Here is a 26,414-nt window from a genome sequence, read left to right as displayed (position 1 = left end):
GGAAATTCAGGTATTACTTAAAATGCACCCAAATGTTTATGAAGACAGAAAAAAAAGAGAAGGTATGCATCAGTTAAATTTTCAGTAATGCATTATTGAAAAAAGTAGGAAAATGTAGGGACATAGTAGTTGCAAATGATTTGGCACAGTCTGACACCAGTAAGACTTACTTTTGTGCCAGTTCTAACTTGATCTTGTTTTCTGTTCTTTTATCTCCAGTTACCTACATATTTTCTCACAACTTTAAACAGAAATTTAAAAATTCTAAGTTTAGGAAACTGCAATGTTAACTTGATGGTGTGGAGGGGCAACTACTGACGTCTACATTTCATCTTATATTTTAAACATGAAGATAATTATGGTGCAAAAATATGAACTTTTAGAAAATAACTTGCATAGTGAAAATGTGTAAAAAAATATTTTTTCTGGAGGGATTTCTTTTGATAGACACACAGAGAAAAGAAATGCAGATTCTGTAAGAGTTTTCCACCTACCCGTTCCCATTCTTCCTTTCCTTCCTCTTTATACTCAACAATGTATCCAGTGACCCTAGAACCACCATCCTTTAGTGGTGGAGTCCACTCCAAATCTACAGAAGACTTTGTCCAGTCAGTAACTTTTGGAATAGGAGGACCAGGTGGGGCTGAAAAATATCATCATACCATTACAGCATAACAATATATTCTATGTTCTTATTTGAGTATTTTCAAATTCAAAAATAGAAATCTAAAATATTTACCAATAGGATCTCTAGCAATTGCTGGATCAGATGGCATGCTTGGTGGACCAACACCAGCTGCATTGATAGCTGAAACACGGAACTGATATTCAGAGCCTTCAATAAGACCTGTAACTTTGTATGAAACCCCCAGTGTCATAGGTTTGATAGGATCACGGTTAACCCTGGTCCATCTCTTTCCGGTAGTCTCTTTGCGCTCCAACCAGTAACCAGTAATAGGAGAGCCGCCATCATGTTCTGGTTCTTCCCAGTTTACAGTCATTGAGTCACGTGTTATACTGCTAACTGTTGGTTTGTCACAAGGTCCAGGAACAGCTGGGGGAAAAAATTCACATAGCTTGTAAAAAAAAAAAAAAGCTAAAGGAAGATGGAGATAGCCAGAGTGCAAAACAGAGTTATGCACTCACATGGTCACAGTTTCATTAGGTAGTTACCTATCTGCATGAGACTCCTTCCCTCATTCACCCTCCCATCCCTATTCAGGTACATATACTTCTGTGAAACATAAAGTATCTTTCCTTCAAATAACAATTGTCAAAAAAGAGTTTTTTTGCCTTCCTGGATCAGTACCTTATTTCAGTGCCCAGTCTAACCTTCGATGTTTTAAGAATGATTTCCTCTTGCCGGCCTAACATTCCTTCTACATCAGAGCTATTCTGCCTAATTTCTCTTTCAAAACAGAAGGCAGGAAATGGACTCTTCCTGATCTATAAGGTCAATAATGTCAAATACAACAGAATTACTTGAATCTTATAAGATAGACCCTTATTCATATATTTAAACCTTAAAAAAGTTTTAGATTGTATTTTAATATATAACAAGGAGGGAGAAAAGTATTTTTAAGTACTACATGTGCTTTTAAGAACTAACTACTAATGCTAAAACTCTTCAAGCTATTCTAGAAAATTTACTTACATGAAGAGAGAAAAGTAGTACTGGTATTTAACAGATGCTGTACACATACCAGCGTATGAAAACAACTGACATAATTTGAAAGCATATTCCTACTTACTGAAAAGGTTTCGTGCTGTTTCTGGTTCACTATCCAAAGGTTCTCCAATACCATATTTGTTTTGTGCCATAATGCGGAACACATATTCATGGCCTTCCATTAACTTGGGAACAGTGAATAAGCATTCCTTAGGCTCATTAGTAACGGGTACCCAAGTCCTCCTATTTGCTTCTTTTTTCTCTATAACATAGTTTGTAATCTTAGAACCACCATCATCTAATGGAGGAAGCCATGATATTGTCATTTTATCAGCCAAAATGGATTCAAATTTAATAGGTCCCACTGGAGGTCCAGGACGACCTAAAAGATACATTTTTATAAAGAAGAATTAATTCAAATGCTATTAAAATAAAGTATCGCATGAATGCTATCAATTTATGCAATGCATAAGAGTTCTTGATATCTACCCAGAACATTTAGTCTCATCTCCTTTGAAGCAGTTCCCAGATTATTTACAGCTGTTATAGTATATAAGCCTGTATCACTTCTGCGAGACTGTTGAATCAATAAAGTGCAAGTATCTTCACCAACGATCTTGTTGACATGTTGATCATACAGCACTGGTGTTTTGTCATCTGGTTTCTTTGGAGAAGCTTTTAGCCATGTTAATGTGGGGAAGGGTACACCCTTTATCTTGGCCACAATGTTAACATCTGTTCCTTCCTCAACCTCCATAAATTCTTTGAGTTCAATAGATGGTGGGCCTACAATGAAATGTAGAAAAAATTAACACACAAAAGTACTTAATAATTTTAAAATGGAATTTGTATTTATTGGTATCAGTTAGTACTTACATGTCTGGTCTTTGACAACAAGTGGGCCAACAGTGGCTGAAGGTCTACTAGGACCTGCTATATTTACAGCTTTGACTCTGAATTCGTATTCTCCACCTTCTATGAGATCCTCAACAGTAAACTTTGTTTCCTCGACGTCACGTCTGTTGCATTGCTTCCAAGTCTCTTTCACTTCTCCAGTACGATCCCAGCGGAGACATTCAACATTATAATGTGTAACAGGAGCTCCACCGTCATTCTTTGGTGGTTTCCATGACAAGCTCACTGTGTTCTTGGTTACAAGGCCAATCTTTAGTTTAATAGGTGGATCAGGAGGATCTTCACAAACAAAACAGAAATGTGAATAAATTCACTGTACAGTACTGTCTGGTTTTAAAGAATTTGTTTGACTTTAATTTCACTTACGGATTGGATCCCTGGCTGTGGTCCGTTGGATGGTTTCTGCAGGAGGGCCAACACCAAAACGGTTTTCTGCACGTACCCGGAAAAAATACTCTTGGCCAGATATGAGATCAGGTACAACAAAGGAAGTACTTCCACAGTTTGCATTGACTTTAGTCCAGGCCTTCCCATCAATAGTTCTTTTCTCTATAACATAGCCTCTGATTCTATCTCCACCATCATCGTCTGGCATCTTCCATGAAAGTTTACAACTACCTCTTGTGATATCACTTACTTTTAGGTCTTTTGGTGGACCTGGGACATCTGTTAAGGTAAAAGCACAACAGAAACAATTTTACATAAATGTGTAGAAAAATAAGACTAAAACCTAGTATTTGAATACCTCAATATGTGTAAGCCATACCAAGCACGTTGACTCTGATATGCACAGTTTTTTGTCCTGCTTTGTTCTTTGCTGTAATACTGTATCGTCCAGAATGACTTCTGTTGCAGTCAGGGATGGTAATCACTGAACGTGTGTCAGTTGCTTCTACCTGTGTATTATAGAAAGAAAGAGAAATTATAGATCAACTTTAAATATTTATGTTTGAAAAATGCAATAATACTAAAGTTACAAAAATTGTTTGCTTTACCTGAGCTTCTTCAGGTACATTATGACCTCCCTCCTATAAACACAGGGAAATAATGTAAATATAAAAGAGGATAGGCTTAAATGTCTAGAAACACATGTAGAAAAAAGCTTTTTCTTTTACTAACCTTTGCTGTTGTCTTTGCTTTTCCTTCAAACTCCCAAAATGTTTTTGGAACTGGACGACCTTTGATAACAGCAGGGATTTTAATTGTTGTGCCAGCACGACAAGAGAGGAAATCCTGTGCTCCAATATCAAGGAAGATTTCTGGTTCCTCTGCAAAAATATTTTAATATATAAATTTTAAGAGCTATTGAAAATAAGTTTCTGTCAGCATGGAGCTAAAACACCACACGAACATTGAGAATGCATGTTTATGTGAGAAAGGTTGGGTGTGCAAAAAGGAAGCTGGGAAGTATACGAATAGAAAAAATTTTGGAAATAATTTCTTCATAAAATACACATTATTTCCTTAGTATGACTGTAGGTGCTCATCGGTTTTCTAACGGGTCCTGCCCTGGTAATGGACATCATGACACTTTCAAAAATGTGTGTCAATCTTTTGTTACATTTTTGCACAATTTTTCGTTCTGTTTTGACTTTGGCTTGCTTGGCATTCTGCTTGAACATTCACAGCAGTAGGTGGCATTTAGATATAAATACCTAAGTTAATTACCAGAACACTTACCTAGAATATCTTGGACAGGTATTTCTGATGTTGCAGGACTTGGTTCTGATTCTCCAGCAGCATTTACAGCTTTCACCCTAAATCGGTATTTTCTGAGCTCTTTCAAGTTGGGAATAACACATTCACAAGTAGGAAAGAGTTTGTCTCCTTCATTCACCTTCTTCCAGTCAGTACTACCTTCATCTTGCATTTCAACAATATATCCTTTTATAGGACTACCACCATCCTTTTGTGGAGGCTTCCACGCAAGAGCTATAGATGATTTGGTTTTGTCTTTGACCTCTGGGCAAGATGGTGGACCAGGCACAACTTGTAAAACAAGAGCAAGTAAAAATTACCTGAGAGTTAGTGTCTGCATATACTTTTCTGAATAGTTTCTAGAAGAATGCAAGTATTTTAATTTTCTTCTGTCATACATAGAGTGCATGATCCTAGAACATGCATACTAATTACATATATTACATGTATTATTAAGGGATACTTAAGGTACAAGGCATAAAGGCTTTAACAATAAGGAAAAACAATAATATAAAAATCTGATTCTGAACTCAAGTTTATTTGGCAACGTTTGCATTGGTGTAATCACAGTTTAACGTTCATAAAAGAGGTAAAAAATAAATTAAAGCTAATTATTTTTAAAACAGTGAAAAACAGCAAATCAGGAAACTACTTTGTGTCAATATATTCTTTTTGGTTTAATGAAAACAACGCATTGGATTAATTGAACTGAATTCAATACAAATACTAGTAGCACATTTTGGTTCTGGTATAATATAGTCCTTAAAAACTGTCATACAAATTATATACTTACATATGGGATCTGCTGCTAAGGCAGGATCTGACGGTTCACTGGGAGGGCCAATTCCAGCAAGATTTTCAGCCATAACTCTAAACTGGTATTCAACACCTTCAGCCAAACGAAGCACATTGTACTGTAGACCTTTTACTGATGGTTTTGTTACTGGAGCCCTGTTAACACGTGACCAGTAGACACCTCCCACCTCTCTCTTCTCCAACCAATAGCCAGTTATTGGGCTGCCACCATTGTCCAAAGGAGGCTCCCAAGTCACCAGCATTGACGATCTGGTGCGATCTAAAATTTTTGGCTTTCCAGGAGGTCCAGGAAGGCCATAGGGATCCTTAATAACAACTTTTTCTGAGAGGCATTCATCACTTATTCCATATTTGTTTACAGCCCGGACTCTAAATTGATATTTTTCATTTGTTGCAAGATTCCATACCTGAAAAATAAGGTTTAAATCAATACTTGGCTACTTTCAGAATAAACTTACTTGAAGTTATGCAGTGGTTTTCACTTTAAATTCTGTCTTGGAATCTCATTGGCATACCTATGCTTATGTACTACACAGCTATATTTAATGCCCTAGGGATATTCTTATTTCAGGTGCATAGGATCAAACATAAATAAAAATGTCATCATGATTGTTTTTGCAGTTGGTAAAGCTATGAATAATGCTGGGAAATGGAAAGGAAGATGTCTTCTAAACTCAGCTGAGATTAAGCAGCAAAAGAGAACAACTTATTTTGTTTTGTCACATGAGGAAAACACATATACATGGATGGGCAACATTCATCCAGTAATTCTGGAGTCTAAATGGAGCACGAGCACAGGTATCTATGCAAGTAGCAGTTTTCATTAGATGTGTACTATTGTTACTTTTTGTGCATACTAAAGGATGTAAGAAAGATATTTTATAAATTACCCCAAATCTTCTCTCAACAGCACTTTTGGAGACTTCTTCCCACTCAGATTTCTTTCTACTAGCATCACGTTTCTCAATAATATAATGGGTAATTTCACTACCACCATTATCAAGAGGTGCATCCCATGTTAAATAGCATGATTCTGCTTTAATATCAGAAACAGCAAGATTTCTTGGTGGAGAAGGACGATCTGTATGAAAGCAACAGAGCATAGAATTACGTTAAGAAAAAGGCAAAAGCATTTTATTAGCTGTCGTTTTATTAAAATGTCGCATCCTTACCATACACTTCAACATGCACATTGCGAAATGCAGTGCCAAGACGATTGGAAGCTCTCACAGTGTAAGTGCCTTTATCATCCCTCACTGCTGCAGGCAGGATAAGTTCAGTTTTTGCCTCACTTCTAGATACTTCTTCCTTGGTTATCTTAAGTGCACTGGATGTTTGGTCAATTAAAACTTCATTCTTGTCCCATTCAATCTTTGGCATTGGCAGACCTGTCACATCAGCAGGAATATTAACTGGCTCTCCTGCCTTCACTTTGATAGTATCTCCTCTCACAGCCAAGCGTAATGTAACAGTTGGAGGTACTGAAAACAAGAAAAAAAATGACAGTGTGAAGATGGAGATGAAACAGAGAAATTGCCTTGCACTGTTCTGGAAATATTTGTATGGATTTCTTTAAAGCAGATATACCTTCATCATCTTGTATAACTACATTGAGGGGCAATGATGGTTCACTTTCTCCAATAGCATTGACAGCTTTGACACGGAATTCATACATATGAAGTTCATCAAGTTTTTCAACGAGAAGCGATGTTGTTGGACAGAGCCTTGCATTAACTCTTTCATAGTCTTTCGAATCATGTCTCCTCTTCTCGACAATGTATCCCAAGACAGGACTGCCACCATCACTACGTGGAGGCTTCCAATCAAGCGTAATGGTTGACTTTGTCCTCTCTGTGTACATGAACCTCTCAGGTGCTGTTGGAGGACCTATTAACACAGAGAAAACATAATGAAAAAAACATTTAAAAATTAGAGAATTTTTAATCATGTGAATACAGTAGCTCTGGTTTTTTAAAGCCATAGCTTTTGTATGCAAAGTAGGTGAGTAAGGTTATGGATAGCATGAAGTTTCTCATGTATGTGGATAAAAAGGTAACAAGTAGTGTCTCCGTAGACATCAATATTTTGTTACATAAAGAACCATAGTAGTTTTACAGAACTGATTCAGAGATCTGACTGAAGTAATTAATCTAAGGCACATGCCTTATCCAGGTAGTGGAAAAGTAAATACACTTTCTGTATAGAAAGCAATCCACACAACAATAAGGTTTATTAATCTATAATTAAAAATTGTTTTAAAAAAACCCATAAAATTAGTCATCTTACCTAATGGATCAACTGCAAGAATGGGTCCTATTTCAACAGGTGGACCAGTACCAAACTTGTTCTTGGCGCTAACACGGAATTTATATTCCTGCCCTTCAACTAGACCTGTAATATCACATTTAGATCTCTCTGTGTCTATAGCTAGTCTCCATGTATGCATTTTGGCATCCTTCCGTTCAACAATGAAGCCTATGATATCGCTGCCACCATCATCTTCAGGATCAGACCAGTTAAGCAAACACATCTTTCTGTTTGTGACCACTGGCTTTAGGTCAAGGACTGGCCCAGGAACATCTGAAAAACAAAATCAAACAAGTAGGATAAAGCCCAAAGATTATCTCACCAAAAGAAATGCTCAGTTGATTTCAGAAAATATTTTTCTTACCAAATACTTCTACTCTGGTTCCTGCAGATTTGGAACCACTGCTGTTGGTAGCAGTAATTACGTATCTTCCATGGTCTTTTCTCAATGCATTCTTAATGGTTAACTCAGATTTTGTGCCAACATTTTCAATAACAACTCTATCTTTGTCTAATTCACCCTCCTCCACAGCCCATGCAATGGTGGGAGTAGGACGCCCTGTCACAGTAGCAGGAATTTTAATAGTTTGCCCAGCCATGATCTGAATGCCTGCTTTGACAGAAATATCGAGCTCAACAGTGGGAGGCTCTGCAGAAGAGAGAGAAACAGTTCATTAGTTCAAGAGAGAAATTCAAAACCACCTTTTAGGCAGCTGGACATTTCTTGAAAATAATACAATTGCAATACCTTTAGGTTCGGCAACTGTTACGGGTTCAGTTTCACCAGGTGGTCCTTCACCAGCTGCATTAAGTGCAGTAACACGGAGTTTATAGTCTGCACCTTCTCTGACTTCTTTAACAGTATACTGTCGAACTTTAATGGGTTTCTCTGTGCAACGTGACCACTCTTTTACTCCCACCAGTTGTTTGTATACATGGTAACCGGTGATATCTCCACCACCATTATACGCAGGAGGTTCCCATTCTAACTCAATAGAAGTTGAGCTTGTATCAGCAACCCTTGGAATCGGTGGACCAGGCGGCACTACAAATAAATAGGTGTAAATCAATGTTAAAAGCTATGAATACTATTCCATCACCTGGCTGCTATTAGCTTTTGCTAAGCTACTTACTTATTGGGTCCTGTGCAGTTCTTGGATCTGATGGTGGACTAAATTTACCAGGGCCAGCCGCATTTTCAGCACATACTCTAAAGATGTAGGTTAATCCTTCCAACAGTCCTTCAACTTTTATTTCCAGAGCATTCACAAGGTTCCTGTTGACCCGAGCCCAATGAGTACTATTAATTTCACGTTTTTCAATCCAATATCCTATGATTGGGCTGCCATTGTCTTTTGGTTCATTCCATTTAACCAACATACTGTTGCTGGTAACATCTTGCACATCAGGCTTATTAGGTGGATCTGGTGGAGCTGAAAAAAAGAATTGCAATTTTGTCATCATTGCTGTCTTCTTCAGAACTTATTCAAAGCTAAGAGAGAACTAAGATACGAGAAATGAGTAATTTTAAGACATTCATAGTTCTTCTACTTTCTTGCTTAGAAACTTTGATACCTAACTGCAATCAGTAATCAAACTTGCAGTGGTTGTCTCTTTTGGTAAGAATATTAGTCTATTGAACACAGAGACTGTCACTATTCAGATGTTAAGTGTTTTAAATGTAAAGTTTTGTGACAGTGATTGTAATTCTTATTTCTTTGCTATTGAAATTAGAATATTTTCAATATTTCCCTTTATTTCAATGGTTTAAAATGTGCAATAAATAATAATGACATTGCTCAAGTTTCTTCTGGGAAACATTCACACAGATGAAGCTGAGTGTTCTAACAGTCTGTAGTTTACAGTGGTTTTCTGAAAAGGTTGTATTTCAAAATTAAAACTTACAGAAAGGATCTTTTGCTGTCATTGGTTTTGAAACACATGGTGGCCCTGAGCCAACTCTATTTTCAGCAAATACACGGAAGAGATATTCTTTTCCTTCAATCAGTTTTGTTACATGGAATTTGCAATGCCTGAGTGTTGAACTGACAGTGACCCAGCCCATTTCAGCTTTTGTATTGTCTTTCTTTTCCAGTACATAGTTTAGGATTTCACTTCCACCATCATCAAGGGGAGGCTCCCACTTGCAAATGACAGAATTTTTCCTCACATCTTCAAATACAAAGTTGACTGGAGGCCCAGGTGTATCTGTTAGTAAAGCAAGAAAAATGATGAGTACTCATCTTGTGCACTTCTTAACCAATAATCTGAACAACTAGGTGTTTTTGAGGACATTCGTTACATACCTAACACATTGACTTCACATGAGGCTTTTGCAACACCATGATCATTTTCCACTTTAATTGTAAACATGCCATGGTCAGCTCTGATGGAGTCACGAACTGACAGTACAGACTCTCCTTCTTTATGGTTGTCAATACTCGTACGTTCTGGCAGTGAAAGCTGGAAAGGTTCTGCTTCTTCAGCTTCACCCTTCTTCTTCCTTGTATATGTTGTTACTCTCTTTTTGATTTCCTCTGGTCTGACAACTTCATCATTCCTCAGCCAAGTGATAGATGGATAAGGTGACCCTGAAATATGTGCCTCAAGTATGATCTCATCACCTCTCTTCACCTCAAGGCCAGACTGTAGGTTTGCAGCAAGGAAGACTTTTGGAGCCTCTGTAATAACACAGAATGATAAATGGAGAGTAGAATCTTCCAATATATTTGAGGATGTATGGCAATTACTACAAACAATCAAATAAGCAATTCATACCAATAGGATCCACAGCTTTCACAAAAGGAGTAATCCGAGAAGGCTCACTGATGCCAGCAGCATTCTCAGCACGAACACGAAACTGATATTCCTTTCCTTCCTCAAGACCTTTCACTGGATAAGTTAATAGAGGTACCAGATAGTCATTGCATCTCTCCCACCTCTCCTTGCCCTTAGCGAGCTTTTCTATTATATAACCCATAATCTTGCTTCCACCATCAAACAGGGGTGGTTTCCATGTAAGTGTTACTGATTTTGATGTTGGATTATGGACCTCAAGGTCAACAGGAGGATCTGGAGGCTCTGTGGAAAAGTAGCAAAAGAGGGATCATATGAGAAAAGAAAGTATGAAGATTTTAGTTAAAATTCAATTTGCTAGATTATTTAGTAGTAAAAAAACCTTACGTTTTGGGTCTTCTGCAATGATTGGGTTTCTTAGTTCAAGATATTCACCTCCTCCAATCTTATTGACAGCTTTAACACGGAAGTAATATTCACTGTTTGGGATAAGATCTTTGACTTGCCATGAAAGCTTATTTTCACCAGACATGACTGGGATATATGTTCTGCGACCAGCTTCTCTGCGTTCCAGAACATAATGCAAAATAGGAGTACCACCATCAAAGTCTGGAGGTTCCCAGGATACTTTGCAAGAATTCTTAGTTACTTCGCTTGCCTTAATATCTTTACACTGTCCAGGTGGACCTGTTATAAATAAGAATAATAAAATTAGTTCACTAAATAGATGGGACACTGTATTCCTACAAATATGAAATTATATTGCATTTTTTGCTTTGCAGAAAGCAGACCAAAAGCACAAGTGTTGGCTACACAGAATATATATGAATTTATGTTCCTAAAGGTAAAAAATATTCAGAATTCTTATAGGCTTTTTTGTATTTATATGATGACTAATCATAATAATTGGGCTTTGAGCAGCCACTGACTAGTTAGACTAACTTGGAGTAAAGTGTTTTTTTGTGGGATTTTGTAACATTAATGCCTTTATGGCAATCTACATGTGTCTGAGTTGAAGTGATTCCTCCACATGGCAGAAAAGGAATTTTTCTAGTCCTTTAGTCTGTCAGCTGCAGGGCTTAAGTGAGGTTAGAGTACCTTTCTCAGAATGGAAGAAGCCTAGTTACCTATGACTTTGACGTTGACCGAGCCAGTTGTTGATGCCAGCTTGTTCTCCAATGTGATAGTATAAACACCAGCATCAGCGTGAACGCTGTCTATGACTTCGAGCAATGCAGAGGTGTAGTCACTCTTCATTGTTGTTCTGTCACCAGCTTTTAACTCTTTGCCATCTTTGTGCCATGTTATAGTTGGGGATGGAACAGCTCTGAAGGGTACAGGGATACTTAATTTCTGTCCTTTAACAACAACAATGTCACGAGTTTTTAGATCAATGGTTGGATTACCTGTAAAAGTAAGTATATTACTAGAAAGTTGCCAAACACCATTTTTTTTCAGTTATGCAGATCTGAAAAAAAAAGGAGTCTATTCTTACAGTCTGGGTCCTTGGCAACAACTTTTTCTGAGATGTCTGATGGCTCACTAGCTCCAACAGCATTGACAGCTCTGACTCTCAGCACGTATTCCTTGTCTGGAACAACACCTTCCTCCACTTTACATTTTAGATCTTTTATTGGACGAGAATTGATTCGCATCCATTTTTCTGTTCCTGCTTCACACATCTCAACATTATACCCAATAATAGGGCTTCCACCATTCTTCTCAGGTGGTTTCCATGCAATGCAAATATGCTTTCGACCTGCATCTGTGACATGTAAATCCTGAGGAGGTGAAGGAGGGCCTGCAGAAATGGAAAATAATTGTGTCATTTTTCTCCCAGAATATCTGTTCTACATAATACACTGCTTCCACAATCCATACACTGTATACTATACTACTACTTACTTGTTGGATCTTCAATATGAATGAGGTCAGTTGGTTCACTGGGATGACCACAGCCAGCTTCATTTTCTGCACGAACCTGGAACTGTACATCTGTACCTTCAATGACATCAGTCACTCTGAAATTGCAGTCTGGACCAGCTGTCTTGCCAGCTTTTACCCAGCGAGTGGCTAGTTTTTCTTTCTTTTCAATAACATATCTGAGTAAATTGGGGAAAATACTGTCAGGCACTTGTAATATGAACACTTCAGACTTCTTGCTCAATAAAATAGATAAAGAGAGATTAGAATAATTTGGCCAATGGAGAGAGTCATGAGTGACAGATTCAATGAACTTGACTTCACGCATCAGCCACTTAGTCCTGTTAGTCCTGGTAGGTCTTGGATGTAATGGGGCTGACATTACTGACAGACCCAATTCTGAAAGCCAATTCCTGAACTTCTGCTGTGTTCTCAAGTTTTAGAGAGCTGCAGAAGTAAAAGAACCTCCAAGCTATACTTGTATCTTTGCTAGTTTGGATCTCAGTGGTTAGTCCACTGAGAACATTTGTAGATATTATCTGTGAGTTACTCAGCTGTCAGAATTCTGCCTATGATAGGCTAGAGGAAAGTAATGCAAATTAAGCAACTTATGTTGCTTCAGGCAGATTTCTGTAGTTCAGTTTGTTTAAGACATGCTTACTGTGATTGGGAAGGAGAGGAAGAGTGAAAATACAAAGAGGAAAAAATCTAACTGGCATTCAAGGTGAATTTCAGAGGATGGATATTTTAGAAAACAAAGAAAAGGACAAGTTAGAAGCAACCCAAAGGAGTAAAACAGTCTCTGGAAAGTGTAATAAAGAAGAGAATGAACAGAAAAGAGATGAGGCTTCATCTTAGCTGAGTGTACACAGTTTGAATAAGAAATTAAGGCAGAAGGAAAATGTAACAATATTACTTGGTAGATGGGTCTAAGTGGCTATGGCTCTGGAGCAACTGGAGACTATGGTTGCATTAAATTTTTTTAATTTTATATACAGTTCAATTTAATCTGATTTCATTAGAGACTGTTTTGAGGATGTTGACACACATTCATTGTTCATGTACATTAGCTTATTTATATTTGCATATTTTCCGCATTTTAAAATTAAACCCTTAATTGTTTTGACCACATGGCTTCTCTTTTACATCTATCCACTCTTTTTCACATAAAATGTGTCCATTTAAAAATTAAACATTTTGAGAGAAATGTCCTCATTCATGAAAGGGTCTTAATCTACAGGAAACACTACACAAACTTAAAATGATCTTACCTTTGAATCGGTCTGCCACCATCATTCTTAGGTGGTTCCCATTTCAAATCAACATGACCTTTTGTGACTTCAACTATTGTAAGAGCATATGGAGGCCCAGGGGTTGCTAAAGAAAAAAATACACGTTAGAAGAATAGGAATCCATTATACGTGAGCTGTTTCTACTGATCACTCAGTAAGCAAACCTGAAACTTACTGAAAGTATCTTTAGCAAGCACTGAATCTTCAATTTCACAATAGTCACTCTGTCCAATGGCATTTTCAGCAGCCACACGGAACACATACAATGAGCCTTCAGTCAGTGGGCTCACTGTGTACTTGGTATCTTTCACTGTTGTATCAACTGTCTGCCAGCCTTTTCGTCTTACATCTCTCTTTTCAACAATGTAGTTGGTAATTGGGGAGCCCCCATCTTTTTCTGGCACTGTCCATTTAAGATCTGCTGTGTTTTTAGTAATATTAATAACCTCAAGCCACCGAGGTGGTGAAGGAGGATCTGTAAAACAGAAAAAGAAAGTAAAACAGGTTAGTTAGTCAAAGATCTTGGAATACACCAAAACTATTAAAACTTTGTATTTTCTTAGCTAAAGCAGGGCAGATTCTAATATTTCATGTCTTCAACAGTTCACTTAGTACCTACAGAGACAGGCAGACATAGGGCTTTTTTAAAGACAGAGATGGTATATTTGCAGTAGCAGCATGTTCTGAAACAATACTCACAGAGCCTCTCCTTGCACAGCACAGGGTCACTGGGTTCACTGGGCTCACTCTCGCCAGCCTTATTGACAGCTCTTACGCGGAATGAATATTCTTGTTTCTCCATAAGCCCTTTAAGGAAGTGTTCAGTTGTGGGAACTCCTTCAGCCACTCTCACCCACTCATCTGTTCCAGTCTTTAATAGTTCAATGACATAAGATTCGATCTTTGCCCCTCCATCATGTTCTGGCTTTGTCCAGTTCAGGAATAATGATGTCTTGCCAACGTCTTTCACAGTTGGCTTTCCAGGAGGCCATGGTGGATCTAGACAGGAGTCCAATATGAATTACATGATTGAAAACAAATATTTTTGTTGTTGTTGTTAAATTAAACCATTAAAAATATGTTTATTATACCAATTGGGTCTTTCACTAAGATTGGCTCTGTTTCCTTGCTTGGTTTTCCAGGTCCTGCAAGATTCTCTGCCAAGACACGGAACTTATATTTCTTCTTATTTGTAAGACCTTTAACTCTGGAAATAAAAAATAAGTTTGATTAAACCAAATCTACACATTAACACATGCCTAAAACATTATTCTCTCTACTCTTCATACTACAGTTGGAAAATCTGAAAATACCCAAATTACTGCTAATGATGTTTTATGAAATGGTGAACATTCAAAATAGGTATATTGTCAACAGTAAAATGGTGCAACATGACACAGAAACCAATGTTTTGAAAGCCATCTTGAATTTTTGCCTGTTCCATGGTTGTTAGTTAATACGAGTATCAGGAGAAAAAAACCTTAGGGTGTTGGCAAATTGATACTTGAGATGGCTATGTCTGCCATTTTAGAATGTCTTATGAATAATCACATAGCACAGAAATTATTAAGCACAACATTTAAAAAAAAATATTCTCTCTTCTGTAAAGACATTCTTTACAACTAATTTTCAAAAAAAGCATGCCACCAGATGTTATTTGGATCTAAACTTATGGAAGCAATGAAAAAAGAGTAAGAACAGTGTAAAACTTGTTTAAAAGGCTACTGTTACATTTTTATGTCTCTGTGACCTATTTCAGAATAAACTGACTATAGTCTTACTTGAATGTTGTATCTTTCACTGGCATTTTATTGCATTTTATCCATTTATCTTGCTCAGGATCATATCTTTCAACCCAGTAGCCAGTTATGGGGCTGCCACCATCTTCATCTGGTTCATTCCATGTTAAGGTGACTGAATCTTTAGTGACCTCTGTAGGCTTGAGACCTGTTGGAGGGCCTGGTGGATCTGTATAAATTAATAAATTTTAAAAAAACAAAACAAAAAAGAAAACCATCACACATATGTTTTTTTCCCCTGTTAAAATATTGTAAAAATTTAACACTAATTTAATTAACTAACCGAATGAATATTTTGCAATGATGGGGTTACACTGTGCTGGCTCCCCAATACCATACATGTTCTCGGCACTGACTCGGAACACATATTCTTTATGAGGAGTTAAATTAGTAGCTCTGAATTTTGTATCCTTAATAGTTGATGACAACTTGTGCCATATTTCACTGTCTGTGGCTCTTTTCTCAAGGACATAGTTGGTAATTTTAGAACCCCCATCATCTCGTGGAGGATTCCATGTCAGAAGGCAGGATTCATTGGTGATTTCTGATACATCAAATGCAGCTGGTGGACCAGGTTTATCTGTAGAGGACAAGATGTGAATGTTAATGTTCTACTTGCATACCTCAGTACATTACTAATGATTTTTATAAACAACATAAAATACATGCATACCAAGAACATTAACTTCAACAACAGCAGTAGCACGTCCACTGGAGTTTACAGCTTCTATAATATAGGTTCCACTGTCATTCCTCTTGCTGTCTGTAATAGTGACTGTAGAATGATTAGGTTTGGTTTCAATGGTGATTCTGTTGTCAGGTCTCAAAATTTTGTCAGCCTTGGTCCAAGTAATCTGGGGCTCAGGCTTTCCAGTCACTTTAGCTGGCAGTTCAATTTTAGTTCCAGCTTTCACAGTAAGTCCAGCAAGAAGCTTCACATCTAAGAAAATTTCTGGAGCCTCTGATTTAAGACAGAATAAAAACATTGTTATAGAAACAGTATTTCAGAGACTGGTAAAAATAAAGCAGCTATTGTAATTCAGTGATTGAAGTAATTACCTTTTGCATCAATGGCCTGAATATCATCTGTTGGCTTACTTGGCTTGCTAGCTCCTATTCTGTTCAAAGCCTTAACCCGATATGCATACCATTCTCCTTCCTTGAGTTTTGTTACTTCCATTCTGTTTGTTAAAAAAAAAAAAAAAATCCAGATATGTAAAGTGGTGAGGATGGCTCAGTTAGTTGAAAGGATATACCATCTGATGTTAATTTACTTACTTTGTTTCAACAACAGGTTCCCCACATATCTCCCACTTGTCTGTGCCACGTTGGGATTTTTCTACCAGATAACCCTTAATGCGGGCACCACCATCATATTTGGGAGGCTCCCATGTTAGGAAGATTCCTTTTGATGTTGGATTTCTCCATTTAACATTCTCTGGTGGATCAGGCACAGCTATTAAAAATTAAAAACATATGGGATCTTAGAAACTGGTCTAAGGAAGATATTTTTTTGCATCTTATTTTGAAGAAAATCAGGAAGATTTCAGAAACAGAAGATCAGCAACAATGTGAAACAGTTGACTCACTTGCTGGTGCTGACATATTTACAGGTTCATCAATATATGCAGGTTCTCCTGGGCCACATTTATTGCATGCAGAAACTCTAAATAAATATTCTTTTCCTTGGATGAGGTCAGGTACAGTGAACTCTTGGTCAACAACATGATCCATAACCTAAAGAGAAGGAAGGCTCCAATGTGTTTCTAAAATTTATTTCCAAAGAGCAATTACCACAATAAGGCAAAAAATTCAGTAGCACATGTGGAAACAATATAGCAAATAGAAATTGAAATGAGAAAGAATGAACTTACTTTGTTCCATGTTTTCCGGCTCACTTCACGTTTTTCAATTATATAGCCAGTGACTGGACTTCCACCATCATCTTCTGGAGGTTCCCATGACAGCTGTACTGTGTTCTTGATTATGTCTAAAACTTTAAGTTCTCTTGGTGCACTTGGACGAGCTAGAAACCACAAAAATTGTATTAATTATTTTGTAATTGGAGTTTGACAGATAATCTCTATGTAATCTATCTGCCAGAACACTTATTCTTAGTCATTCTTCCTTAAACAGCAAAGCTGGGTATTGAAAACCAGAAAAGAGTTTTTTTGAAGGATGGATTTCTAGTTTTTAGTTGTATTTTAATACACTTTGTTTACTGAAAGTTGTGTGATTTCACATTATTAACCTAATTAGATATTAACAAGACAAATATGGAATGTTATTGCTAGAATATATACATGTCCACTTACCGATGACATTAACATTAATTTCTCCTGAAACAGATGACACAGGGTTTTCTAATGTTAAGGAATAGATTCCCTTGTCTGGACGTTCACTTGGAGTAATTACAAGTTCTGCAAAGGAGGCAGTGGTCTTCATTGTTACACGATCACCCTCTTCTAAGACTTGGTCACCAAAAGACCATGTGGCAGTTGGCACAGGGTAGCCAGTGATAGGAACACGGATCTTGATTGGCTCTGGAACAATAACTTCCAGCCCATCTTTAAACGCACTTAGGTCCATTGTAGGTCCAACTGGAAAAAGTGGAAAATGGATTCGATGAAATATTTTCAGATGTTCTGAACATGGCTAATGATAGCTGTGTTGAGAGGCTGATTCTGACTATATCTCAGCCTGCAGGCTGGAGCTGTCTAGGCCTAGCTGTGGCTTATCACTCCCTACTTCTCCTGGCTAAACTTTTTTTAGAAATATATGAGATGAAAAGGCAGCTTAGCATTATCAAGTAGGAGACCTAATTTACCCTTTAATATAAAAACTTTGTATCATTTAGATTATTATTCTTTTTATCTTCTCTGCCTTTCTCTCCTTTTGTTTCCTCCCACCTTCCACAAAGCTAGGTCAGGAGACAAAAGGTCATGCCTTGCTCTTCAGGCAACCTAACAGGTCTCTACCTAATAGTACAGCTAATTATCTGCAGAATTTGTAATGGAGGAGAGATAGATCAGAATCTCAAAGATCTAAGGCTCTTTATACTAGTTTGCATCACAGTTATCTGGTGAAAAATATACATGTTACTCACAAGGTGCACTTCAATTGTGTGTCTTATCTGATTAATTACCTTTAATAAATAGCATATGGCTTACCAAAAGTATCATCTGCAGTTAATGGACCAATAGCCTCTGCTGGGTCAGACACACCAGCTGCATTTTCTGCTGAGACTCTGTAGTAATAACTGGATCCTGGTTTCAATCCAGTTACCTAAAAAGCACAGAGTCATTTAGTAACTGATATTAAAGATGATCTATGCATTTTGAGTACTTTGTTGATGAACAGAACATCTTACCTTAAAAGTGAGAGCAGGTACTAGTTTTGGGTTACAGCGAATCCACTTGTCTGTTCCTGCTTCTTGCCTTTCAACAATATAGCCTAAGACTGGACTTCCTCCGTCTTTGAGAGGAGGTTCCCACGTGAGCTGCACTGATGACTTAGTTTGATCTGAATGATCAAGGTTAATGGGAGGACTTGGTCTCTCTGAAAATAATTTGAGAGAAATACATTTTTGCAACTGATAAAGGAGTATGGTTCTGCATATCAGCTGTCTATACCTTAAAGTACTCTTTTTAAAGCCTTTACATAGCTTTTTCTAAACCAGTTTTTTAAATTGAAGTTGGATCCTAATTTTAGAGAAAAAATATTTGGAGTTCCTAGTGAACCAAATGGTAGTAAGGTACTTCTGATATGTTTGAAGGACAAAAGTAGGAAAAATCTAACTGTACATGGTATTTGCAGCACACACGTTTCTCAGTTGAACTTTCCTACACATATGATACATAAACAGCCAAAATGTCCCTGTGTAATAATGGAATCACAATCAGTGCTTGCATACTTACTGATCGGGTCCATAATTTTTACTGCACGTGTAGCAGGACTTGGTTTGCCAACTCCAACCATATTTTGAGCTCTTACTCTGAAGAAATATTCTTCATTTTCCACAACATCAGTCAGGACAGCTGACAGTTCATCGACTCCAGTGGTCATAGTTGGTTCCCATTTGATGGAAGCTCTGTTACGCAGTTCAATAACATAGCCAGTAATTGGAGAACCTCCATCATACTCAGGTGGTTCCCAGGTAAGTGTAGCTCCAAATCTGTTCACATCGGTAACTTCTACATTTTGAGGAGGACCAGGAACTTCTGCATTTCATTTTAGGGAGAAAAAGAAAAAACAAGGTATGTGTTTTTTACCTATTGTTAGAATTTGTACTGCTTTTCTTACACTGTCATCAAACACTGGGTTTTTCATAACTTCTGCTCACCAAATTTGCTCCTAGCTTCCACAGGCCTCTCTGTTTCCACTGGCTCACCAGTGCCCACTCTGTTCCGTGCACTAACACGGAAGAGGTACTCAACTCCTCCTTTTTGAAGTCCAGTAACAGTGTATTCACAATTTTCAGCACGATCAGTCACCATAATCCAGGTCTTACGCCTTATATCACGTCTTTCAATGACATAGCCTATTATTTTACTTCCACCATCACTTTCTGGTTCTTGCCAGGCGAGGCCAACTTCACCATCATAAGTTTCAGTGACTTCCAAGTTTCTAACTGGACCTGGAACATCTAACAAAGGTATGACAATATTTTAGGGCATTGCATCTTTGATTTTTTTTTTCTTTGGCTTAAATAAATGTAAACAAGGTTTTAATAATGGGAGTACTTACCAATGACCTCTACATTGATGAATGCTTCTGCCTGGCCATGTTTGTTTCGAAGTATAACCTTGTACCTTCCCTTATCTGATTTCTTTGCTTCATAAATTTTGAAGGTAGTGCAGTCAGTTGTCGTATCAACAGTTGTTGTGGGCAGACTTTCCTCCCCTTTCAACCATTCAGCTTCTGCTCTTGGGTAAGCATCATATGGAACAGTCATAGTTAAAGGCTTCCCAACATCAACCACAAGGTTTTGATCACCAGTCTTGATTCTAGGTGCAGCTAAGGAAGATCAATGTGACAAGTAAGTACTTACATATAAAAAAAAATTGATATATTTGTGGTCAGCAAAGAAGATAACACAGAAAAGTAAAAGGAGCTGTTGTGTGAATTCTAAGCAAATCCTTCATATACTTATTGGATTGCTCCAGAGAAACAAACTCAGGCTGGTTGGTATATATTGTGTCCTCCTATAAAATCAGGGAAGAGGGAGTTGCTTTTTGAGCATTAATTTAATGTATTTTATTGGTCTAATCCTGTAAAATAGACAAACTAGGAATTAAACTTCTTATATGACTGAAATGAGCAGGCCAAATAATTTTCATGTTCTAGATCTGCAGTGACCTAATGAAAAAGTTCTGTCTCCTTTAAGCTCAATTCATGCTCTTTGGTATAGACACTGAAAAGTGATCTATATTTTCCTTAACAGTTAGATCAGCGTGGTATAATAAAAAATGTTCGTTGCCTGAATTACAATTCATACAGTTTAACAGACTTGCACTTGTCTCAGCCTGGTTGTGTATTCATTTTAATTTAACTCTTTGAAGGAACAAAAATCAATTTAGTTAAACAGGTAATTCGCCAATCTAAGATTTTATAAAAGAAAAACAAAGCAAGAAACTTACCAGCTAACTCAAGCTTAGCTCTAGCTTCCTTATCTTTGGCAATAAATCTGTATTCCCCTTGGTCACGGGGCTTTATCTCGCACACCTGCAGCCTGTGGACCTTTCCTTCACTCATCATCTGATGTTTGTCACCTTGGACAATAATCATGTTGTTTCTCAACCACTTGACCTCCACACCATCTTTGTTCAACTCTGCCATGAAGATGACATCTGCACCAGGAGCTTCATAAATATCTTGTGGTGGTCGGATGATCTCAACAGGGATTTCTGAAATAAATGTCAATTCATTTGGTGTTATTTGTGTATGGTTTCTATTATTATTAAATAATGAAGAAATGAATCCTATTCAATTTTACTCATACCTTCAACAAAAAGTCTTGCCCTAGATTTCCTGTCATCCACTCCACAGGAATATTCACACTCATCATCTAGTCTACAGTCTTTTATGATTAATCTGTGCAGATTTCCATCCTTTTCAAACTGGTATCTTTATGGGGGAGAAAAGTAAGCAGTATTTTACTTTCCAGACAAAGCAACAAAGTAAAGCAAGCATGTTTAGCATATTAACAAGCATAATAATATGTACATACTTTTTGCCTTCTTTGATTTCTCTTCCATTTCTGTACCATCTTACACTGGCTTTTTCTTTGGAAAGCTGGCATGTAAAGACAGCATCATCAAATTCAGTGACGGTCTGGTCCCGGAGATGTTCAATGAAGTCTGCTGGTGCTTCTGTGATGAGAAGCTCTGCAACAGATTTGTCTTGTCCGGCAGTAACAGTGTATTCACCTTCATCTATAAACCCACAGTCTTTAATGATGAGTGAGTGTTTGTATTTATCAATTTTGTACAAAATGCGCTTGTTGAATGTGATCTCTTCACCATTCTTTGTCCATTTGAGGGTTGCATTAAGGCGATTGACTTTGCACCAGAATGTGACAGTTTTCTTTTCCATGGTCTCAATGTCTTCAAGGGGCTCAACAATTCTGAGATCCTCCTCTGTTAAGACAAAAAAGCCAAACTGATTAATTTACATCCTCATGATCCTGATGTGAAATTTTATGTAAGATGATGAAATAAATTTAATACAGTGCAAGTTATTTACCTAATACTGTTAAGGCAGCAGAGCTTTTGACGTGTTCACCTCTCTGGTTTGACAGTGAGATGGTATAGGTAGCTTGGTCTTTCAACTGTGCATCTCTGATTCTGAGAGTGTAAACTAAATCCTTCTGGACAATAATGTATTTTGCACTATCAAATATTGCCTCATCATTTTTGTACCACTTCTCTTTAGCACCTTCTTTATTGACTTCACAGTTGAAGATAATTTCTTGACCCTCATTAACTTCTTGGTCCTTAAGGGGAGTTATAATCCTGAGTTTTTCTGAAATTGAGAAAATAATAGAAGAAATATGACATCATGTAGTATAAGGAATACAACAAAATATGCAGCTGCACATTGATAAAATAAAGCTTACCAATCACTGTTAACCGTGCTGTAGCTTTAGCTTCACCAACCATGACAGTATACTTTCCTGCATCTCCTAGAATAGAGTCTTTAACCACAAGTGTTCTCTTTTTGCCATCTGAAATGATGTCATACTTATCACCAGGCTCCAGGACTGTGTCACCCCTTAGCCACTGTACTGTAATTGCCTCTTTGGATACTGAACAGACAAATTCAGCTTTGTCTCCTTCAAGCACCTCAAGATTTTGTGGTCTGGTAAGAAATTCTGCTGCAAGTTCTGAAAGAAAACATTTTTGTAGATATATATGATTTTATTTTATTTTTTACTTATGAAGAGAATAAACCAAGTTGTGTATTTGTAATGATTTTTTACATTTTTCATTTTTACGTTTTTTCCAGAAAGTAAGGCCATCAAAGTAACTCTCTTACCATGTACAGTAAGTTTTCCTGTTGTACTAGAGCTTGGGAGCTTGCAAGTATATTTGCCAGCATCTTCAGGGTGAGCATTACGTATGAGAAGAATTCTCTTTCTGCCATCAGAAATGTGTTCAAATCTACCACCATCAGGCACCTCCTCGTCTCCTTTAAACCAAGTAACTTCGGCATTAGGCTTTGAAACTTCACAGATCAATTTTACAGTGTCATTTTCATTTACTTCAAGATTAGGAAGATTTTTCGTGAAAACAGCCTCTTCCTCTGCAACAACAATTTAGAAAGGTGATCAGAGCCTTCCATCAAAGAAACATTTTTTCTTGTTCATAGATTAGATTCTAAAACACTGTGTTTACCTATCACTGTAAGTAGGCCGGAAGTTCGAGCTGTTTTTGCTTCACAGGCATATTCTGCTTCATCATCGAAGACACATTTACTGACAACAAGAATGTGTTCTGCACCTTTGGAAATTATGTCATACTTTTTGCCTTTTCTAATTTCAATGCCATCCTTAAACCACTTCACCTGTTTTAGAACAAATCAACATAGTTATTAATATTAACATACTCATCATAGATTTCAGTTGTGTGTTCTTTTGTAAGAACACAATAAAGTTGTCAATTTAAAAGAAAGCTCTAGGAGAAGGTGTTACTCAGATTAAAAAGTATTGTTATTGACCTTGACACCTGGGCGAGAAATTTCACATTCAAACCGAGCAGATTCTTTTTCTTTAACTTGAAGGTCAGTTAGTGGTTTCAGGAATTCAACACGAATAGCTATAAGAGAAAAGAAAATTTTTAGTACACGAAAGTCTCTGGTAGAGAAGAACAAATTGCTAACGTTCATATTATTGCCAGTCATAGACACTAGTACATCGCGTTTATAGCACTTAGACATTTTGTAGAAAATTGTAAACGACTCACGTTCTACATTAAGAAAACATGATGTCTTAAAATCCTTAGCATCACAGGTGTATGTTTTTGCATCATCCAGTGTGCAGCCATGGATAATGAGTTTTCTGACCCTGCCGTCAGAAATGATATCATACTTCTTTGTTTTGTGAATTTGTTCTCCATTTTTGAACCATTTAACTTTTGCATTTTCCCTGGAAACTTCACATTCCAGTATTGCAGTGGCTTCTTCTTCAACAGTCTGATCCTCAAGTGGTTTAGTAAATTCCACTGGGGGTTCTAAAAGAAACAGATAGATTTTTGATAGAAAAGATCTAAATTATAGCCAGCCCTCTACTAGTACAGAACTGTCCCATACTGTTTACTAATTTACCTTGACTAAAAAAGGCTCTTAGAGGTCTCTGCTGAAGGCTTTTTTATTATTATTTTTTATTTTTAATGCCCAGACACATTCAGTTAATTCAGCTAATTTCCTCATTTTCAGCCTCCTGTAAGATTAGGCTGAATGATATGGGGTTTTTACTCACAAATCATCACAAAGCCTTGCAACTCAGTTTCTTTAGTTGAACTATACTCATGTGATCTCAGTGACTCTGAAGTTATACTCTGAACTTAAGGAATGATTTTTTAATTTTTCCTTGATTACTAAATTAATTAGAAGTGTGTGCAGTTGTTTGGCTTCTTAGCTATACGTAGCTTGCAAGCAGTGCAAGTGGGTATACAGTCAATGTCACGTCACTCGACTGATGGTGTAGTTATACTCTCATACGTTTCTGGATACTCCAAAGAACAGAAAAAAAACATTGGGAGCCATAAAGGCCAGTATTTGCAGGTCATCTTGAGACCAACTGAATGTTCAAGTCTGCAATGAAGCCCTGGAAATCCTAACAAATGTATCTCCCATGTCTGACACATTTCCAGTATTCTCCCCTTTCCTCAGCTCTTCTGTGAAGCATAAAGATTTTAAGAGCTTTTTTTTTTTAATTGGGAAAGTTATCTACCAATCCAACATTGTATGGATGATCCTACTAATTTGATATACGGTGTATATTGAGATCCTTTTCCAGGGTGAATCATGAATGGACCATTAACACTGAGTATAGTAGAATTCAAATGACTGACTTACCTTTCACAAAAAGATTTGCTTGAGTTCTGAAATCTTTTGCCGTCAGGGATACCTCTCCCGCATCGGTTAACTTGACGTCTCTAAGAATAAGTGTGTGAACTCTCCCTTCAGCACGTGTCATGACCTTATAAAGTACATTAAAAAACCCTTGTAAATATCTAAAACAAATATTTAAGAAATATTTAATGAAATAGCATTGCTATTTATTGTTATCTGTGGAGTTTGGTTGTTTACTTTTACATGAAATTTCGATAATTTCCTTTTGTATATACTAGGTATAGCTCAAGACAGAAATGCTTTGAGAATTTTGAGAATAATTTCTGTTTTGTCCTTTCACTTACAAGAAATGGCATTTTTAAGTTTCCCCATGTTTTAAGGTATTTGTGTCCTTGCATTAGAAAACGTGAGTCTGCTATCAAAGTTCAAAATGAGGCTGACTCGAGATCATGTTTATTTTGAACAGGTACTAACAAATACCAAAATAAGTAAATTTATGGGAAAAGTTGGTACTACTCCTGCCTACATCTAAAGTAAACACTTTTAGAGAGATATAAATAGGTTTGGCACCCCCCTCATACATTCTTTTGTAAATGCCAATTTGACTTTCTATTACTAATTTGTTAACAAATTCTGGCTAAAAACCCCATTTCTGTATTGATCTATTGCTGAAACTATTTTGCAATCATAAGTTTGAATTGGGCAGCTCCTACACAAACATCCCTTTTCTCTAGGGGTGGACCTTGGGGATTCAAGGATACATCCTGCATAGCAGCCATTAAGAGGGCTGCTACTCATTCATGCCATAAATTTTAGCACAGGTCTTGAAGAATTCTATTTATTTCTTTGCAGAGAAGTATGTGATCAAGTAGTAGATGCTGGTTTAGAAAAACAAGGGGGAAAAGTGAGCTTCTGCTAAGGAAGAAGCATAAAAGATTAAGTTACTTTTGAGAAGGCAGTCCCTTTTGCTTCAGAGGGAAGAAAGGAACTAAGAGGCTGTCTTTCCTCCCAAATGGTCATTGTGTCCCTGCAAATTAGCTCTAGTGAGTGCACAAAAGAGATTGAGATGAAGCCAAATATATATTTGACCAAGATAAGCAGTAAAGATAAACAAAGAAGTCAATTCAATAAAATTTATAGGTGTACAGCTGAATGCCAGCCACAGAGGTAGAATAATGGTTTGAATTAAAAACAGCTGAAATGAAACACTTGTACAATTAGATTGATTCTTGAAGACAGTAGTAAAAGTGTTTGAAGAGGCTATTTTAAATGGGCAGAAAGTGATGTATCAAGTAAATATATGGTTTACTCTGAATTTCTTCCTGATAAAATTTCAACTGAAGTCAAATGACAGTTTTGACTGTATATGTAACGTGAATGAAAATCTAGATTTTTTTTCATGTAGTTAAAATGATAGCTCAGACAGATAAGAACAAAATAATGTTCCATCATACAGAGTATTGAACATATAATATTTTTCGTGCCAGGTAGTAATAACTATCAAGCCACTGCACTGATTAATAGCTTTCCATATTTTTATTCCTAGACTCAGAAATGATTACCTTGATTTATTGTGTCTCATCTGCTGAGTTTCAATGTTGTTTATCTGTAAATCTGTTAAATACT

At 37.0% G+C, this 26,414-nt stretch overlaps 1 protein-coding gene across 8 annotated transcripts in view; it reads right to left on the bottom strand.

Annotated features, from left to right (window-relative positions):
• Window positions 1-26,414, bottom strand: part of LOC104010285 (titin) — a 241,808-nt gene that overhangs the window by 64,935 nt on the left and 150,459 nt on the right. For all 8 annotated transcript variants that reach the window (XM_087733441.1, XM_087733442.1, XM_087733443.1 and 5 more), the window contains 52 exons: window positions 24,792-24,915; window positions 23,678-23,944; window positions 23,433-23,530; window positions 23,111-23,279; window positions 22,752-23,018; window positions 22,333-22,599; window positions 21,960-22,238; window positions 21,445-21,853; window positions 21,217-21,341; window positions 20,855-21,121; window positions 19,962-20,231; window positions 19,558-19,860; window positions 19,133-19,435; window positions 18,586-18,773; window positions 18,386-18,500; window positions 17,531-17,815; window positions 17,090-17,241; window positions 16,805-16,952; window positions 16,494-16,671; window positions 16,275-16,396; window positions 15,889-16,176; window positions 15,499-15,795; window positions 15,198-15,384; window positions 14,508-14,623; window positions 14,116-14,415; window positions 13,592-13,891; window positions 13,396-13,501; window positions 12,107-12,303; window positions 11,697-12,002; window positions 11,329-11,607; window positions 10,589-10,888; window positions 10,184-10,486; window positions 9,712-10,086; window positions 9,311-9,613; window positions 8,539-8,838; window positions 8,154-8,450; window positions 7,770-8,054; window positions 7,385-7,678; window positions 6,686-6,985; window positions 6,271-6,579; window positions 5,989-6,179; window positions 5,076-5,505; window positions 4,265-4,573; window positions 3,704-3,852; window positions 3,580-3,612; window positions 3,351-3,480; window positions 2,951-3,250; window positions 2,546-2,863; window positions 2,159-2,455; window positions 1,752-2,051; window positions 740-1,054; window positions 495-643 (listed from right to left, as the gene is read on the bottom strand). In XM_087733441.1, the coding sequence (XP_087589567.1) occupies window positions 495-643; window positions 740-1,054; window positions 1,752-2,051; window positions 2,159-2,455; window positions 2,546-2,863; window positions 2,951-3,250; window positions 3,351-3,480; window positions 3,580-3,612; window positions 3,704-3,852; window positions 4,265-4,573; window positions 5,076-5,505; window positions 5,989-6,179; window positions 6,271-6,579; window positions 6,686-6,985; window positions 7,385-7,678; window positions 7,770-8,054; window positions 8,154-8,450; window positions 8,539-8,838; window positions 9,311-9,613; window positions 9,712-10,086; window positions 10,184-10,486; window positions 10,589-10,888; window positions 11,329-11,607; window positions 11,697-12,002; window positions 12,107-12,303; window positions 13,396-13,501; window positions 13,592-13,891; window positions 14,116-14,415; window positions 14,508-14,623; window positions 15,198-15,384; window positions 15,499-15,795; window positions 15,889-16,176; window positions 16,275-16,396; window positions 16,494-16,671; window positions 16,805-16,952; window positions 17,090-17,241; window positions 17,531-17,815; window positions 18,386-18,500; window positions 18,586-18,773; window positions 19,133-19,435; window positions 19,558-19,860; window positions 19,962-20,231; window positions 20,855-21,121; window positions 21,217-21,341; window positions 21,445-21,853; window positions 21,960-22,238; window positions 22,333-22,599; window positions 22,752-23,018; window positions 23,111-23,279; window positions 23,433-23,530; window positions 23,678-23,944; window positions 24,792-24,915 (12,699 nt within the window). The remainder of the gene's footprint in view (window positions 1-494; window positions 644-739; window positions 1,055-1,751; window positions 2,052-2,158; window positions 2,456-2,545; window positions 2,864-2,950; window positions 3,251-3,350; window positions 3,481-3,579; window positions 3,613-3,703; window positions 3,853-4,264; window positions 4,574-5,075; window positions 5,506-5,988; window positions 6,180-6,270; window positions 6,580-6,685; window positions 6,986-7,384; window positions 7,679-7,769; window positions 8,055-8,153; window positions 8,451-8,538; window positions 8,839-9,310; window positions 9,614-9,711; window positions 10,087-10,183; window positions 10,487-10,588; window positions 10,889-11,328; window positions 11,608-11,696; window positions 12,003-12,106; window positions 12,304-13,395; window positions 13,502-13,591; window positions 13,892-14,115; window positions 14,416-14,507; window positions 14,624-15,197; window positions 15,385-15,498; window positions 15,796-15,888; window positions 16,177-16,274; window positions 16,397-16,493; window positions 16,672-16,804; window positions 16,953-17,089; window positions 17,242-17,530; window positions 17,816-18,385; window positions 18,501-18,585; window positions 18,774-19,132; window positions 19,436-19,557; window positions 19,861-19,961; window positions 20,232-20,854; window positions 21,122-21,216; window positions 21,342-21,444; window positions 21,854-21,959; window positions 22,239-22,332; window positions 22,600-22,751; window positions 23,019-23,110; window positions 23,280-23,432; window positions 23,531-23,677; window positions 23,945-24,791; window positions 24,916-26,414) is intronic.

Source organism: Nipponia nippon, unplaced genomic scaffold (assembly GCF_047370975.1).
Source record: "Nipponia nippon isolate SJK-2023a ecotype South Korea unplaced genomic scaffold, ASM4737097v1 scaffold_5, whole genome shotgun sequence".
In the NCBI taxonomy this organism is placed as follows: domain Eukaryota; kingdom Metazoa; phylum Chordata; class Aves; order Pelecaniformes; family Threskiornithidae; genus Nipponia; species Nipponia nippon.
The sequence above is the reverse complement of the archived record's forward strand: the minus strand, read 5'-3'. Positions and strand labels throughout refer to the sequence as shown.